General features: G+C 40.2%; 1 protein-coding gene across 1 annotated transcript; it reads left to right on the top strand.

Annotated features, from left to right (window-relative positions):
- Nucleotides 1-7398: 7398 nt before the first annotated feature.
- On the top strand, nt 7399-15608 carry pax9 (paired box 9). Its single transcript, XM_026152698.2, has 4 exons — nt 7399-7591; nt 8180-8794; nt 10783-10922; nt 14575-15608. The coding sequence occupies exons 1-4, from the start codon at nt 7588-7590 to the stop codon at nt 14827-14829; spliced, it is 1014 nt and encodes a 337-aa protein (XP_026008483.1). The 5' UTR covers nt 7399-7587; the 3' UTR covers nt 14830-15608.
- The last annotated feature ends 889 nt before the right edge of the window (nt 15609-16497 follow it).

Genomic DNA, 16497 nt, shown 5'->3' with positions numbered 1-16497 from the left:
GCAGAACCTTCCATTTGAATTGACGTTTTGTGTGTGTGTGTGTGTGTGTGTGTACCAAGTAACTTGAACTTATCAAGATAAAAACAACTTGGCCTGACATATATTCACACAGACAACCAATAGCAGGAGGGATGAACGCAGTGTTTAAGGAAAGAAATGCAAATAAACGTATACTTGCGTAACAGACACGTCACAAGCATATTTGAAAGTGAAATAAGTTCAGTCTAAACAGGTGAAATAGAACTCAATATAGTTACAATTTTACTAATTGAACGAGCCAATCCAGGGAAGTAAAAACTTATCATTTATCAGGCAATTAAAATTATATATGTGTAGTATATGATTCTGGTATTTTATTAAAAAGTCGTGGAATAATACTTAAGAAATGTTTGACGTGTTCCCTGAAGATCCACCAGATGGCGCCACTGCATTTTACAATACACAGACTTGCCCAGGTAAAGTGTGTGTTGGCACAGCAGCGTTTGTGACCCCTGCACCGCGTGTCACCAACAAGGACGTACGGTGAAACTAAAGAAGATTAAAACAAATTGGTCACAATTTTGTGTCAACAAAGACCAAATGGAAAGATTTTAAGCCGGTTCTAACTAATTCAGCTATTTGATGCTCAAAAATGTAATCCCTTTACATTATTATTATTAATATTATTATTAATAATAAAAACAATATTTAACTCACTCCACCCTTATCTTCAGACAAAATTTGTTCTCATTCCGGTGTCTCCACAATGCGTCCCGATTAAGGAGGCCTCGGTGCTTCAGTGCTGATATTCCTGTGTAATCCTCTCTTCTTTATGAAACACATCAATCACAATTTAACTGCATGTCCCCAGAGAGAACGATGAAATTGTATTCTTATTTCCACCATCCTTAAATTAACATGTACTTCTATTTTTCGGCGCCAAACTCCAAATTAAATAACAAAAAAGGGGGCTATCAGAGGGCCAGTATTTTGTCAATGTCCACGCTGACATTATACATCTGACTCTCTCCGACCTCTGTTTGTGTATGAGGATATTGAACACTCCGTCCACTCAGTAATCTAATAACACTGCGTAAAAATCCGAAGCTCGTGTGCCCAAACTTGACTAATTGCAGGAATGTTTCCGCGCTTATGCGGGGATCTTAATGGAAAATTTAATATAAGTCCAGCCCAGGTATGACTCAAGGATTCCTCGTATCTACAACGCATAACATAGCGGTGTGGTCTGTATCAACACCCCATTTGCACTTTTTTTGTGCACAAAGTAATCGGCGCGTAAAAGCGCAATAAAGGTAGAGCTCTCCATTTCCCCCCCCAGTGTCCTTGGTACGGGACAAAGAGAGGTCCAAATTAGGGCGGAATGAAATATTTAATACTAATGGATGCCAGGTGCCAGACGAACAGATGTCAAAGTGATGTATGCTTAAAAGTGTCGTAAATATTGTTTCTTTTTGTCCCTCTCCGCTGAAACCCAGGCCTGGCCTCTGAAACACGACTACATTCGTCGTTAACCTGCGTTCGTCCTCATTAAGGCCGCACTAAAGTTACCGGGCCACTCAGTCCTGGAGAAGTGCTAACCTGTAGAAAGACTTTAATGGTGTCACCGCTATTTGGACTGCAAAGGTTAGAATCGTCGGTGCGGGTTATTTTAAAGGCGCCAAGCGATGGCATTATCCTAAAAAACAGCAGTGTCCACACAGTAAAAATCCACACAGTCTTATCTCGTTTGTATCAAACAACTTGAGGGGAAATCACGTCTTTTCCGCTTTAATAACGCGGATTAGTGGTGCTCTTGGGTGACAAGCTGCTGCTGGACCTCAATTTTCCGAGCAGCGCACGCACACACACACAAACACTATAACTCTCAGCACGTGTGTATCTTATTGCAGATGTCAGTCGTTTTGGGGACAGTTAGTATGAGATGACAGACCTCCAACCCCTTTGTGAAACAAGAAATCACTGCGTGTCCCCATAATAACCCATTAGTGGTAACTTGGATTTCCCACAGGATCTTACTGGGAACATTAAACCTGGAGCTGGGAACTTTTTTTTAACACCCCTCTGTAACTTTCTCCACGGATAATATGAGCAGCGTGGTGGCTCTGCGTCTCAAGGTTGCAGATAAGAAACTCTGTCTTACACACTTTTTTTTTTCAGACCACAAAGAGGAAGTAGCAGTCTGGGCGGATTACAGTCAAAGCGTCTCAATCCAATTTCAGCAGCTTGTTTCATGACACAGGGTCTTAAGTCCCACTGGTACAAAGTCACACAGTTAATAATAATAATAATAATAATAATAATAATAATAATAATAATAATAATAATAATAATAATAATGCACAAAGACTTTAATTGTAGTTATTGTAATATTATTATTGTATCATTGTAATATGCCGTAGGCTATTTGGTTTAGCTATTAAAGTGATCTTTGCGAAATATTGGACATATCAATACCCCCCCCCCCTCCCCCCCTTTATGTGCTGCCTCTTAATTTCAAGAAAAGATGATTATTACGAATTCATTATTAAAGTCTTGTTACGGACTTTAAATGCGCACTGTTTGGCAATGGTCTTGTGGTTTCTATAGTAAGTGTGTCACTTTATTTCAGTGTCACACTTTCATTCGTCTTGATATGACGGTGTCATCCGATTGAGTGGAGAGTAAAAGGTAAAAATGTGGTAGCTCAAACTACATTAAATGGAACGTATTAGAACGGTGTCTAATTGATCTGATTAAAGGGCTATCAGCTACATGGTTGATGCCTGCTAGAGGATGCAGAACGTAGCCGTTTCGTCATCATCGTCATTTTGAACATCATCATTATTTTCGCATTTGCGGTGGATAGAAAACGAATGTATTTGAATACGAGAATTTCTGTTTCGGTACTGACGATTTTTAGAAAGATTACATCATTTAGACTTACGTTAATAAAACGTTATTTAAAATTATTATGAGATTATTTCAGCATCCACGAAAATTAGAATGTCCTCCCATCTTTGAATTAATTCGGTCTGAGTCGTAAATTGATTTGTAAGATAAATGTTAGCGATTTACGTTTGCATCTCCAGTAAAGTGGGCTAATATAAAATTAGATGCACCAATTTTTGAATGGAACTAAAAGACACATGGTAAATAAGTTGCGTTTAATGTTGAGAGTTTCTTTTGCATTTCCACGAGGCTTAATCGAAATCCTGCAACCACACAACTGTTTTAACGGGTTTACAGTTTAGCAGATACCAAAACAGTCTAACAGCCTGAGAAACCAAGACCAGGGAGTCTAGTTCAGCTTTTTCTTTTGTTGTTTTTAAAATTTTGTATAGCTGCACCACAGCCTTGTGGTGACAACTGAGCTCCTCATGCCTTTACTTGTCGAACATGAGGAAATTAAAAAGAAAAGGTGGGTTAGTGACTTCGCTCACACACGAAGCGGATAGTTGTGGTAAGAGTGCCTGTGTCATCCGAATTTATGGCTGTTTTGCTAGTAGCACAGGTAAACAAAACCATGGAACCCTTTCTTATCACTAATTAATTTTTTCCCTCTACCCAGATAGAGGCCTTAAGATGTCGTTTATAACCTATGGATATGTTTTTCCAAATAAGAGGATGAGGCACACCCCATAACTTTGCTCTAAAGAAGAATATTATCGCGTTGTGGGCTTCATGTGACGTGGACCGTATGAATTTCCGTTGGAAATGCAAATTGGACGAAGCGCTTACGTTTTTCACTCAGCATGTTACACGATAAGCATTCACAGCTTAACATGTTTATCTGCTGAGTGTTGATGGATTATCATCAGCATTACATCCCAGTGTTCAGTTTTCTGACAGTTTTTTTCTTTTGGAAAAGAAGAAAAGCAGAAGTAAATCGAAACTAGGTATTTTTGCCAATATGTAGCTTCGATATTCATGAAAACGATCACAACCACGCCATGCACTTTGACGTGAACTGCAATATAAGGAGTTAAACGTGCAGCCATGCAGTATGTGTGGCTCCCAAACACAGCTGTTGGAGCTTGCGATTCCACTGAAGGCAAATAGAAGAACGGAACTATAAACAAGTGAAACAAATAATTACAATTCCTAAAGTCGTCTTCTTTTTGAGCTCATAAAAATATTAATAAACGGTCCATTGTCTTGCTCTCAAACAGACCACGTTATTAAAGCATCCTGGTTTTAAAAACGGAGAGAGAGAAACAGCTTTAATAAGAAAAACCTGAAGGGGCTCAAAGGCACATCAGTGCAAACAAGCAGAGGAAGTGTTAGAAATTCAAGCATGTGACGTTGTGTGATGTTATTTAGAAAATACCCCTCAAGCATTAAATTATGGATTTCGACGTGCTATGGAAGAGCTGCACTTGCGCAGGCATTATGCGTGCGCAACACCACCGGACGCACGCTGTTTGTGTGGGCCATCAAACGCTGGGGTATGCAGTCGTCTGCTTGGCAGCATATAGAACCAAATAACATGACTCAGTACATCCTGCAGGAGCTGGACTATTTCAAATAGAGCATGTTGGTGTTTTTAACGAAGCATTAATACTGTAGCCTATATACATACTTTTTTTTAAAGTCTTAAAATAAAAGTGTAGACTGTAACTTTAAAAACCCAACAACAAGCCTACTGTTTTTCAGAATAGACAAGAGGATAAGCCTGTTAACAATCCATCTCTGATTTCACAGAAACCTTATTAGACAGAGGAAAATCATTTGGGTTATGCTCTCTCCTGCAGAGCACAGGACGAAACTCTGACTCCATCATTACGCAATTTGTCTGACAAGTGATGCGTTGCCTTCACTTGAGGTATGAACAATTCAATTCGACACGGACCATTCTGGGCTCGTGAACAGTACAGGCGTGTAGAGTGTGCAAATCGTGCGTGGAGGCTCACTGATGCCAACATACTCTACAGGCTAAACCACTATTATTTACATATTTAGTCTGATAGTGACGACACAATTTTTTTTAAATTTATTTGTATGTGTTTAATACACTCTAGCAGCATTCTTTAAGAATACACTATTATTATTAGTACTAGTTTCGTTTTACCGTTAATAAAAGTACAATTTACAATAATTATTATAAAAATAACAGTCATGATAATTTGCAACAGTTTCACTGACTGTAATAATCACATTATTTTTAATTAATTTATGGGAATTTTTGAACAACTGCGTAAAAATGCACTGTCTACTACCGTTTAAATGTTAATAGTTGCGGTGCCATTAATCAGATAAAGCATGTATTTCGCTAGCATTATTATTATTATTATTGTTTTAAAACGTCACCCGGTTTCAGATTGCCTCACCTTAGACGTGTATTATGTCACAGAAACGGGAGGAAGGTGCATGCCCGTCCGGCCTAAAAAATGCAGAAGATGAAGCAGTTTGGGAAGACCTTTGATCCCTCGCTCCTGACCTTGTGTTATTTCAGTTACCAGAGGCACCCCAAGGCAAACAAGTTGGGCACGTTTCCCCGCCGTAAACATTATCCTTGTTGCATCAGCGGCCTGGGAGCGGAGGAGGGTGGGCAGGTGGGTGCACAAGAGGTGATGCAGCGATAAATACATTTATAAAAACAAACAAAAAAATAAATAAAATAAAACAGAAGAAAGAGTCCATTAAGACAACCCCAACTGGTCTTCTTATGACAAATAACCGTTCATGAAGGCAAAAACAACTCCAGCGTGGGGAGAAAAAGTAATTTACGCGTTTTTAAAGACACGTCTAACCGACTTGCATTGCCGTGGAGGCACTATAATTTGTTCAGTTTCTGAGTTTGACGCGATCCTAGCAAAGGTGGGAAAGCTAATCATAATATAGGCATCCAGCATCCAGCCTGCAGAGCTGTGCGTGCTGAAACAAATACCGAGAAAGACTTCGTGTACATTCTGGCCCCTCAAAGCCGCTTCGGTGTTTAATGTTAGCAGAGGTTTTCAACAATATTCTTAATTGCACTGCAGCGCAGGGGTGCTGTTTGATGTTTACATGCACACTGATCTCTTTAGATTGTACAGAGATGAAGGTCAGTCATGCACCGTGGCCTTCTTAAAATATGACACGGAAAATCCAAAGCATGTGTCAAAACGGGGAGTGAGCGAAGGCGCAAAATTATGGCGTGTGTTTGTTTCTCGTGTCGGGGAGCAACAAATCTTTCTTATTGCTTGCAACTGGGGTTTCTCTGCAGAAAGTGCATGCCTGCTAAACATGTGAAAGTAAGGAATATTCCCTCTATAACACACTGAGCTGCAAACGTTGAGCTTGAAAGACAATCGCGTAAAGGTTAAGAAATAAAAGGTAATTATGTTATCACATAAGAACCTTAACAACCTGCATTCCATTAACGCTCGCTGGGCATAATTGGCTAAAAAAAATTGGCCTGCTTTGCGCAGGCTAAGCCTAAAGAGACGTGCAGCTTATAATAGAAACGTGAAAATAAATAATTGTTTAAAAAAAAAAACAATGATTTGAATTGTATTTTTCTTTTGACACGTGTCCGACTAAAAAAACGAAATAATACTTAATGTCAAATGGGCACAAAATTGAAACCTGGCCATGGTTTTTAACTGTGCCGTGTATTTTCAAACTGCATGACAAGAGAGATTAAATTCTAAAGATTAAACTTATTCGCCTCATTTTCACCAAATCGCTGGAGCGTTTGGTCTGCTGTCAGTCTATGCTCGACGCCTGAAAGAGAATAAAAGAAGAAGAAGAAGAAAAGAAATACTTGGGTGACAAATAAGAAAAAAGTTATGATAACCTTCAAGTGCAATGAGATAGAATTTACAAACATCAACCAGCCAATTACATTACAGAAAAGCAATCATTCATTTCCTGCCATTTCCTTAATGATGCCATTTAAAAGCTTGAGATGAAAGTTAGTGTGGCGGAGCATAAAGCCACACAAAGTCGGGTCTTTGGAGCTGAACTTTTATTTTATTTTGAAAGGCAACTGATTATTATAAAAACAGCTGCATAAAATAAAACCGGTTACTGCTGGGGTCGAAAATGCACACATTTGTGGGGTTTCCCCCTATAAATAAATTCACATAATATTTCAGTTGTTGTTTCCTTGTGATGCTCACAAATAGGAACCTGTTTGTCATTTTTTTTTGTTGGTATCTTCACATCATTGTTGAAAGAGTGAAGATGCGATCCCGTACGGATACTGGATTGCACTCAACCTGCCTAAAAAACAAAGCCATTCATGGTGGCATGTCCCCGTTTTTTGGATAGCAGGATGAGAGGGACCCGGGTGTGTGTGTGTGACACTCTGAAGTTGTCATGACAAACTTCTGGGCCAATGATAATTTAGGTCTGTGCAAACTCGATGGCAAATGGGAGGGTCCGATCCAATCAGCGGGGGGAGAACCCTCGGAAGCCCAGCCTCCTGATTTCAACAGATTGAAATGTAAGCCTGTCTCCAGCGCCGTCAGGAAACAGATCGAGAATTTTGTCTCTCTTGTTCCTTATCGCGCAAGAAGATTTTCTTGGACGCGATTTTAGAAAGTGGACACGCTGGACGCGGAGCAGGACCCACGCAGGAGGCACAAAGCGGACACCGTATTCTTCATTTGCGGCTTTAACACGATGGGTGAGTTCAGTGTTGTATCGCTTTTTGGTTTCTTGACAGGGATGCAGCGATCGGTGCAACTTCTTAAAGCAAGGTGGGGGGAATTTAGCGAGATATTGTCTGTGGTGTTTTGACGGATTAGTTTAGTCTTTAATCCAGAGGATATAAAACAGGGCGATGAGTATTTATGTGGAGGTTACGCACGAATTTTGGCACTTCCCACCGGACATCGGTGTGAAATCTACCCTGCATGAACGACAGCTATCAGCGATCACTTAACACAGTTGATCCATAACTTCAGTTGTTTAGCGGGAGTGAAAACTTTGCTGAAAAAACAAAAATTCAAGTTTAAAATCAAGTGCAAATGTGAGAAGGTTGATTTTTCCCCCCCGTCGTATATAAATAACAAAAGTTGAAATATGTTGACTGAGACACAAATAAACTATCAGCATATCTGCTGAAATTCATATCTGTAATATAAGCATATATTATTTAAATATTCTGTTATATTATAAATAAGGGGTCGTTAGCAGTGTGGAGGGCCTTGGGTTGGTTACCTAATCGCTGTCTCACTGTTGTGCCCTTCTGTGTGTTTGTTTTTGACACCAGAGCCTGCCTTCGGTGAAGTGAACCAACTCGGTGGTGTTTTCGTAAACGGCAGGCCGCTCCCCAACGCCATTCGGCTCAGGATAGTGGAGCTGGCCCAACTCGGGATTCGACCCTGTGACATCAGCAGGCAGTTGCGCGTGTCCCACGGCTGTGTCAGCAAGATCCTGGCTCGCTACAACGAGACCGGCTCCATCCTCCCGGGGGCAATCGGAGGCAGCAAGCCGCGGGTCACCACACCCACCGTTGTCAAACACATACGGACATACAAGCAGAGAGACCCGGGGATTTTTGCCTGGGAGATCCGGGACAGGCTACTCGCTGACGGGGTTTGCGACAAGTTCAACCTGCCCTCCGTTAGCTCCATCAGTCGGATCCTCCGAAACAAGATTGGGAATCTGTCCCAGCAGAGCCAGTATGAGTCGGGCAAGCAGGCGCCTCATCCACCGCCACAACCAACGTTACCCTACAACCACTTATACTCATACCCGACGTCCAAAGTGCCCACTCCCCCTGGCATGCCCACCCTTCCCGGACACATGGCCATGCACAGGATATGGCCTTCCTCGCACTCTGTAACTGATATTCTGGGGATACGGTCTATTACAGAGCAACAAAGTAAGCATGGCTGCATGGAGGGCGGTTACATTTGTTTATTGCACCACATATAACCAACTTTTGAAGGGGTTTTGCGCGCAAGAGTGCGAATGTGTGTGTGTATGTGTGTGTGTATTTGGAATAAAACCGGCACTTGTGTTTTTTTTCTCCCTTTGAGTTAGTGTAATTGTTTTTATAGGCCTCCAAAAGTAACTATTGGAACGTTATAAACCCACAGGCCTTTTTGGAGAGAGAAAGCTTAAATGCCATTTGACCTGCCTGCTGATATTGATTTTAAAAGGAGGCAGGTTAGTTCAGAAACAGATGGTCCAGCTTGCAAGAATAATTAAGAGGCGGATGTGGAATATTAGAGGGACAGCGGAGGGAAAGGCGGTGAGACGAAGTGTATCAAAATGAGGTGTGCTGAATGTTTGCCATGACTTGGAGCGAGTCGTTTTGTGCAGAACTGTGCATTCAGCGGTTTGCCCGATTCAGGCCTCAAATAAGTATCTCGCATTAGAATGCGTTTTCTGCTGCGTGGGTTGTGTTTTGTCCACATGCAGGTAGGCCCAGATAACTTTGCCTTGTACTCAACAAAACCGCAATTGTTTTGGAAACAGTGAAACAGGATCCAGCATAAATCAGTGCTAATGGTCGGCTCGGTGGTGTGAGAGGGCTTCTTCTAAGAGCTTGTTTTCCAGTGGCAGGAAGGGAAGTGTTGTCAGTCCATTGCCGCAATCCTGTTGCTGTCAGGATTCAGGGCTGCCATGCAGAAACACGCCCCGGCCTCTTCCACTTCCACCGCCATGCAAAGCTTCACTCGAGCAATATAAATAACATAAATGTAAAGCAGATATCCACGAAAGCTCACAAAACAGTGTTTTGAGGGGCTGCCTTTATAAACAATTTATGCATTTCTAAATTATTAGCAGATGCTTGTGGCAGGTTTTTGAACGCTGAGTTGAAGTTTTTAGTACATTTAGTAAAGTGAGAGATTTGCCACATACTTTTTTAAAATGGGTTTGGAATTAATGGAAATGATAGGAAATAAAATAAAATAAAACACGTGCACGGCTAAAAATGTAAAATATTAGTGGCTTTGTCTAGGGTAGTTTTTATTTTTACGCACACGGACAACACATTCAAAACTCCCGAGGGTTGATAAAGTCGCAGAGTGTTATAATATTAATATGTGCAGCACGCAGTTTGTTTACAGCTCTTTGTCGAAATTGTTGTGATGGCTTCTCTCACAGTAAACAACGGGGAATCTATGTAGTGTGCCCATCATGCACAAGAAGGAGACGATGAAAGTCAATTCAATTTGTCTCCGACAGCGAGACAATTTTTTTTCTCTAATATCCTTGACCCAGAGAGAGGGAGTCGCTTTAGCCATAACTTAAAAAAGAAATGGATTAAAAAAAAAACCCCAACTACATTTAGTCCCATGTATTCTGAGCACATTTTCTTTACGACGAATAAAATAAATAAATACATAATTAAAAATATGACAGATAATTTCACCTTTGTGTTAGGTTCTCATTCACAGCCCTAAAGAAAAATATAAATTTACGACAAAAGGCAATTATCAGGCAAAAAATACTTTCCCCAAACTTTTATTTTCAGAAGAGATTATCTCAATTTCAGACATCTGGAAAATTTTTGAAAAAAATAATACAGAGTCTAGGTTTCATACACTTGAAACTCGGCTGAAATACAGTACATCGGATAATAGATAATACAAAGATAATTGTTTAATGGCTCAAGGAAACATTTAAAGAAGCATTACGCACAGGAAAGACCTTCAACCTACGTGCTATTCATACCTAAATTGACAAATAATCAGTTCAGAATGTCACAGGGTTTATTGTCTTGTGCAACCTGGCTAACCTGCGGTTAACGGATGCATGAATCACAGCAGCGGCCTGTGCCGGTCTTTTTTCCCCCTAACCTTAGCACAGTCTCCTCCTGACCGCCCTCTCTTCTCTCTTTCTCTTTTGCCCCCCTCCCAGTTAGTGACAGTCCATCCTTTCCCAGCACCAAACTAGAAGAATGGAGCGCTATTAACAGGACTAATTTCCTACCAGCAAGCTCTCCACTAGTCAATGGCGTGGATAAGGCGCATTTAGAACCTGAGGCAAAATACACACAGGTAAAAAAGTGGAAATCTCAATTTTTAATTTTTTTTTGTTTGTTTTTTAATCAGGAGTACAGAAAGAGCGAAAAGAGTGTAGGCTATTAATCTACTTGCAGACTTGAGTATTCTTCTATTTTAACAGTTAGCATGGAAACTTCCCATTTCACAGCATTAATGCGCTCCTTCTGCTGGCTGGGGTGCATTTTTATTTCACTCTCTCTTCTCTTTTTTTTATTCTGGCTTTACAAGGGGCAGTTCGTTTAGGCCCTGCTGCTTGGTCAGTGCTTTTATGGATGATTACAGAGCAGATTATTTAACAATAAGCACATCAAAGGGGGTTTAAATAGCCTAGTTATTATTAACTTTTAGGATTTTGAAAATTAAGTGTAGCGTGCTTCACACTCGAGACAATGGCTGGACCCCTGAATAAGAGCCAGTTGCCTCCTGTTTTCGTTTCCCTGGTAAATTATGCAGTATTTGAATTGGCTGGTTTTAATGCTGTAGCCTAGTCAACGACAACCATCATCCCGTCATTTGTCTGTGAGTTTTAAAGTAGGCTTTGGGATATTGTTGTGTCCTTAATGGCAGTCCTGCAGCTCTAAGCGTCCGGTGCATTCGTTATTTTGCTGGAGCGGTTAGTCCACGCTAAAAACGCCGACTCAAACATACAATAGTGAAAAATTAATACACGAATCGTTACTGACTTTCATGCAACTTAAGATGTTTTTCGTTTTATTTCCTAATGTTATGTAGCTTTAATAAAATGTATATGGCCAAACTCAATAAGCTGCAAGTCTGAAAGTGATTGGATAGATTTTTATTCAGCTTTATCTCCGCTTTTCTATCTAAAACTAACGCAGGTCTACACACCACTCATCGCAGGCCTTTAATGTCATTTCCCTCCCAAATCACGCTTGTGTGCGCATGCTTTCCTTTTCTTCTTTTATTTTGAAAGGGCTTGTGATTCTGGTCACTGACAGAAAACGTTTCCATGCACATCATTTATTTTGCTACTTTATCATGGGGGGCTTTTCATTCTCATTATGAAGGAAAAAAAAAGATTGAACCGATGCTGGAAGATTAGGAGCGCTCAAAGTGGACGCACAATAACTGTCTGAGCGGTTAGCCAAGCAGCTATACAAAAACAGAAGTGAGCCATTAAATGCAGAAAATAACAACTCCATAAATTACACAGTTTATTGCATGAAAAACAAAGAATGGCGAAGCAAGAACTGTTCCACCAAAACACTGAGGATTAAAATGTGCCCCATCACTCCGATTTTATACATGCAGACTCTGCAGCCTGCTAAGATCTAATGTGACTTTAGACTTTGTTAAATTTGTGTTTGTCAGACAGGCTGAGACGCAGGGAAAGTGCGCGCTCTTGCCAGGATCGTGTTCAAACAAGATGGCTAAACAACTTTGTATCTATCAAACTACAAGTCACTTTTTACCACCAGTTTCAAAGCACGATCTTTCTTGCAGCAGCAGGGAACTTGTTGTTTTTGGTTTTCTTTTTTAATTTTTCTAAAGGTTGACTTTCAGCTAAGAAAACTAACCAAACCTGGCCAATGAAAACCTTTGACGGCTTTACATTTCTGACAAATTTCCTAACACCTATTTTTCCATAAGGACCAAGACCGCGGCTAGAAACCTTTGGCCTCTGCTCTGAAGGCAAAGCGGGCAGATGCACCCGTGTGTGCTTCTCTGCAAGATTGCGAGCATCATTAACACAGATTAAGGTTAAATCACGAACCGCGGCTCGGAGTTAATGCAAAAGTGTTTTAAAAACGCTTGAAAGAGGCGAAATGTTTAACAAAACATAGCCTACATATTATATATATCTAAAAAAAATATTTAAAATTTGTACTCTCTAGAAATTTAACAAAAAAACAAACAAACAAACTCGTAAATGTCCTGAAGTTTAGTTTAAATTATTTGTTTAAAAAAGAAATACAGGGATTAGAGCAGCAGTAAATTCGCTAAAGTATTTTGTCGCATAGTCGACCAAATACACCAAGTGTTTTATTTATTTTTATTATTATTCATAACAATGAAACACTTTAATGTTATTATTATTAATATGAATTTTAAAACTTTTTAATAGTAATGTTAAAGTAAGTACAAGTGATGTAATTCAAGTTTAAAAACGTTTTATATATACGGAGGGCGGAGGATGAAAGAACAGGTCCGCCTTATAAATTATACAATCAGATACAAGATCAGTCCCATAAATTCGCCTTTTGTATACTCGTTTGATTTTGTTGACTTTGTGTCAGACAGGTGTTGATTCAACTATGTGGTCGTTCCGGAGGCTGCAGTTAGTTGTGTTCTTGCAGTAGTCAGTTGCGTAAAACTGAAAGGGAGTTTCTTTTCTTTTCTTTCTCTCTATATACTATATATCTATGTTATATCTATACCTATAGATAGATAGACATTGCCATGAGCCGAATGTGTGTCTGTATGTATAAGTATACCATGTGCAAACACTAGGCTGTGTGTAATATATGATGTTTTTCAAGAGTGGAAATGTGTTAATCTTGGGGAAACTGTTTAATTACATTTGTTGATTTAAATTGGAAAAAAACAAGAATAATATAATGGGCTGTCTGTACAGGACTTAATGAAATACATTTCAGTATATTTGAGTGAAGTTATGATACAAAACACCCGCATACTCATACACACATGGTCAGACACCCACAAACAACTGCCCCAGACACCCACAGCCACCCAGTACAGACCCACAGACACCTGCAGGCCCAGGCCCAGGCCCAGGCATGCACACACACACACACACACACACACACACACACACACACACACACACACACACACACACACACACACACACGCAGTTTTTTCTCTGTACTTGTGTTTTTATAATCACCGCAAATGCCAGTTAGGAAGATAATTTTTCATATCTCTTTTAAGATAGTTGCCAGTGACTTTGTCAGTCAAGCAAGTCTATGAAAATAAGTGAGAGGAACAGAAAAGATCCCAGTTGTATAGAAATAATTCTCAGTAGTCCGGGACCACCCAGGAACAGAAATTCTGCCTCCCTGCTGAAATGCTTTGGTGAATTCCTCAAGTTAAGTCCTGTCGCTGTGCCAGAGAAGCAAAGCCCATTCCTGGTTCGAACCATGATATTTCCCCTGTGCGTGCCTTTTCCCTCTCAGTCTGTCATGACATCCTTTAAGTGCCGCCCCCAACCAGCCTGTCTCCCATCATATGGCGCAGTTTATCAGCAACACTGGTGCAATATCCACTTTTGAGTTGAAAACAAGCTCCATATAGTGCACGTATGCTTCCCGAAACTGGGAAAATATTTATTTTCATGTGGTAGCTGTGAAGTTAGAATTAAGCTCTCTGCTGTTTATAATTCAACCAACATCACTTTCACTTTCTTCTACAGCTTGCCCCAGTTTTTCTTTCCTTTTCTAATTACAGCAGCTGCTTTTGTGTGTTTCCCTGGGATGGGCAGAAATTTTTTGAACTTATTACAGTCCCTATTTAGGAAAATGTCTGTGGCAAACAATTTCTTTTTGATCATTTTTTAGAAAAGGAAAATGACTAATGATGAAATGAGTTATTAGTGACTTTTTAAACCTATAATTAAGAGGCTCTTATCTTAATCTTATTTTCCCCTTTCTTCTTTAAATCCCAGATGCCGAATGGCTTGCCCACAGTGAACAGCTATGTCACAGCACCCAGCATCCCTCCCTACCACCCTCCCACCCAAGTGTCACCCTACATGGGGTACAGCGCCACCACGTCGGCCTATGTGACCGGACCCACGTGGCAGCCAGCCAGTGGCAATGCTCTATCTCCCCACAGCTGTGACATTGCCACCCCGCTGGCCTTCAAGAGGATGTCAGCCAACCGTGACGCCATCCACCCAGTCGCCGCCTCGGTGCTGTGAAGTCAACTCCACAGACTGATGGGAGAAAGGGGGGTGGGAGGGTATGAAGGGGAGTGGGTTGGGTGAGAGACGGAGAGGACATTCAACTCCAAGTCTGTCCGTGGTGGCAACTGTTTTCCACTCCCACTGCCAGCTTTCTATGAAGGACTCGGCCCCAGGACTCATATCTGCGCCACTGGGTATATGATGCCCCTCCGAGCTAAGCGCAGTCAGACCAAAGACACACAACGAATAAAAAGCCTGTCAGTTTTTACAGCAAATGTGTTGTCTAAAAGTACTTGCAGGACAGGTGTTCCAAAGACTGACATATGACTGCTACACCACCCATCAACATAATTCCTCTCAGATTCTTTACTGCACATCTGCAAATGTCTCTGGGCAAAATGGGGTAATGTATAACTTCATGAATACAGAATCAAAGAAAAGGGAAAAAAACTTTACATTAGTGTTTCAGGGTGCTTAATAATAATAATTGCTATTGTTTTTTTATGTTTGTATGCTTTTTGTTTATGATTTGATAAAAGTAACTCTGTTATGGAGCGTTGTTTTCCACTTCTCTAAAAGTGTAGCCTATGCAAGAGCTTCAAAGGGAAGTTTATTTATTAGATTAAAGGTACGTTGAATGAAGTGCAATTAGTCTTAAAGAAAGCATGGACATCTCCACGCACATTTAGACAGAATTGGCATTGGGCACATTGGAGTCTAGAGCATTAACATAATTAATTGTCAAATGTTGCACAATGAAATTGAATGTATCTTATTAAATTGTTTGGCTTTTATTGGTCTTCGTGGAGTTTTCTGGCTGTTTGGGGATTCCTCAACACTTATTATTCGGAGAACAGAAAACAAGTGCACCATCACAGCTAAAAATATTTCATCTCTTTTTCTTCCAGCTATTCTAGACTCAGGGCATTGTGGCCTACTGGCCTGTTTTACATGAGCAGGAAACTGCTTTCCATAAAAGAAAAAAAAAAAAGACGTGTGCACGCTGACAAGGCCTGTATTTTCTATTACCATGCGTCATGGCTCACTAGGAAACTTCATCAGAAATGCTTTGGGAGCACGAGTGTTTGCGACCACCAGCAATTCTTTGAAAGTCCTTTGGCCATTAAAAATGGGTACATGTCTTCTCACCTCATTACATTTAATGCGGTCCTTTCTGTAAGCATAAAAAATTATACCTGTGCATTAGAGTGACAAAAACACAATTTGAGTAATTTGGGTTCGCACTATTTTAACAGATTATTCCCATAAAAATTATAAATAAAAATAAAACACAAATGAATAAAATGTGCAAAACATAAGAGAATTTTGGACATTTCCCACTGCAACCAAACTGAAAAAAAGTCAAAATGCAGTGTATATTTATACTTTGAAACATAGAATATTAATTCCAGTAAAGCCCTGCTGTCTTTAAAAAATAATAATAACAGCCTAATGTCATGCATTATAATTTTCAACCATTTTAAGTCATAGAATTTTTTTCATATGGTTTTGTGGGAAAAATAGTAAATAAAAATATCAGCTTTTCAAACAAATTTGAGATCTGTGTGCCCAAGAGTCCTAGACTCCTGGGGTCAGGTGCAGTCCATGTACATTCAGAGAGCCACAAATAGACTCATTGGCCTGCGGTTTCCAAGGTCATCAGACATGTGACCCAAACACGAA

This window comes from Astatotilapia calliptera, chromosome 19 (genome assembly GCF_964374335.1).
Source record: "Astatotilapia calliptera chromosome 19, fAstCal68.1, whole genome shotgun sequence".
In the NCBI taxonomy this organism is placed as follows: domain Eukaryota; kingdom Metazoa; phylum Chordata; class Actinopteri; order Cichliformes; family Cichlidae; genus Astatotilapia; species Astatotilapia calliptera.
This window is presented reverse-complemented; position numbering and strand designations above follow the sequence as displayed.

Coding starts and splice junctions, on each gene's coding strand:
- pax9 (XM_026152698.2), top strand. Junction 8,795..10,782: donor GTCTATTACAGAGCAACAAA/GTAAGCATGGCT, acceptor CCCCCCTCCCAG/TTAGTGACAGTCCATCCTTT. Junction 10,923..14,574: donor CTGAGGCAAAATACACACAG/GTAAAAAAGTGG, acceptor TTTAAATCCCAG/ATGCCGAATGGCTTGCCCAC.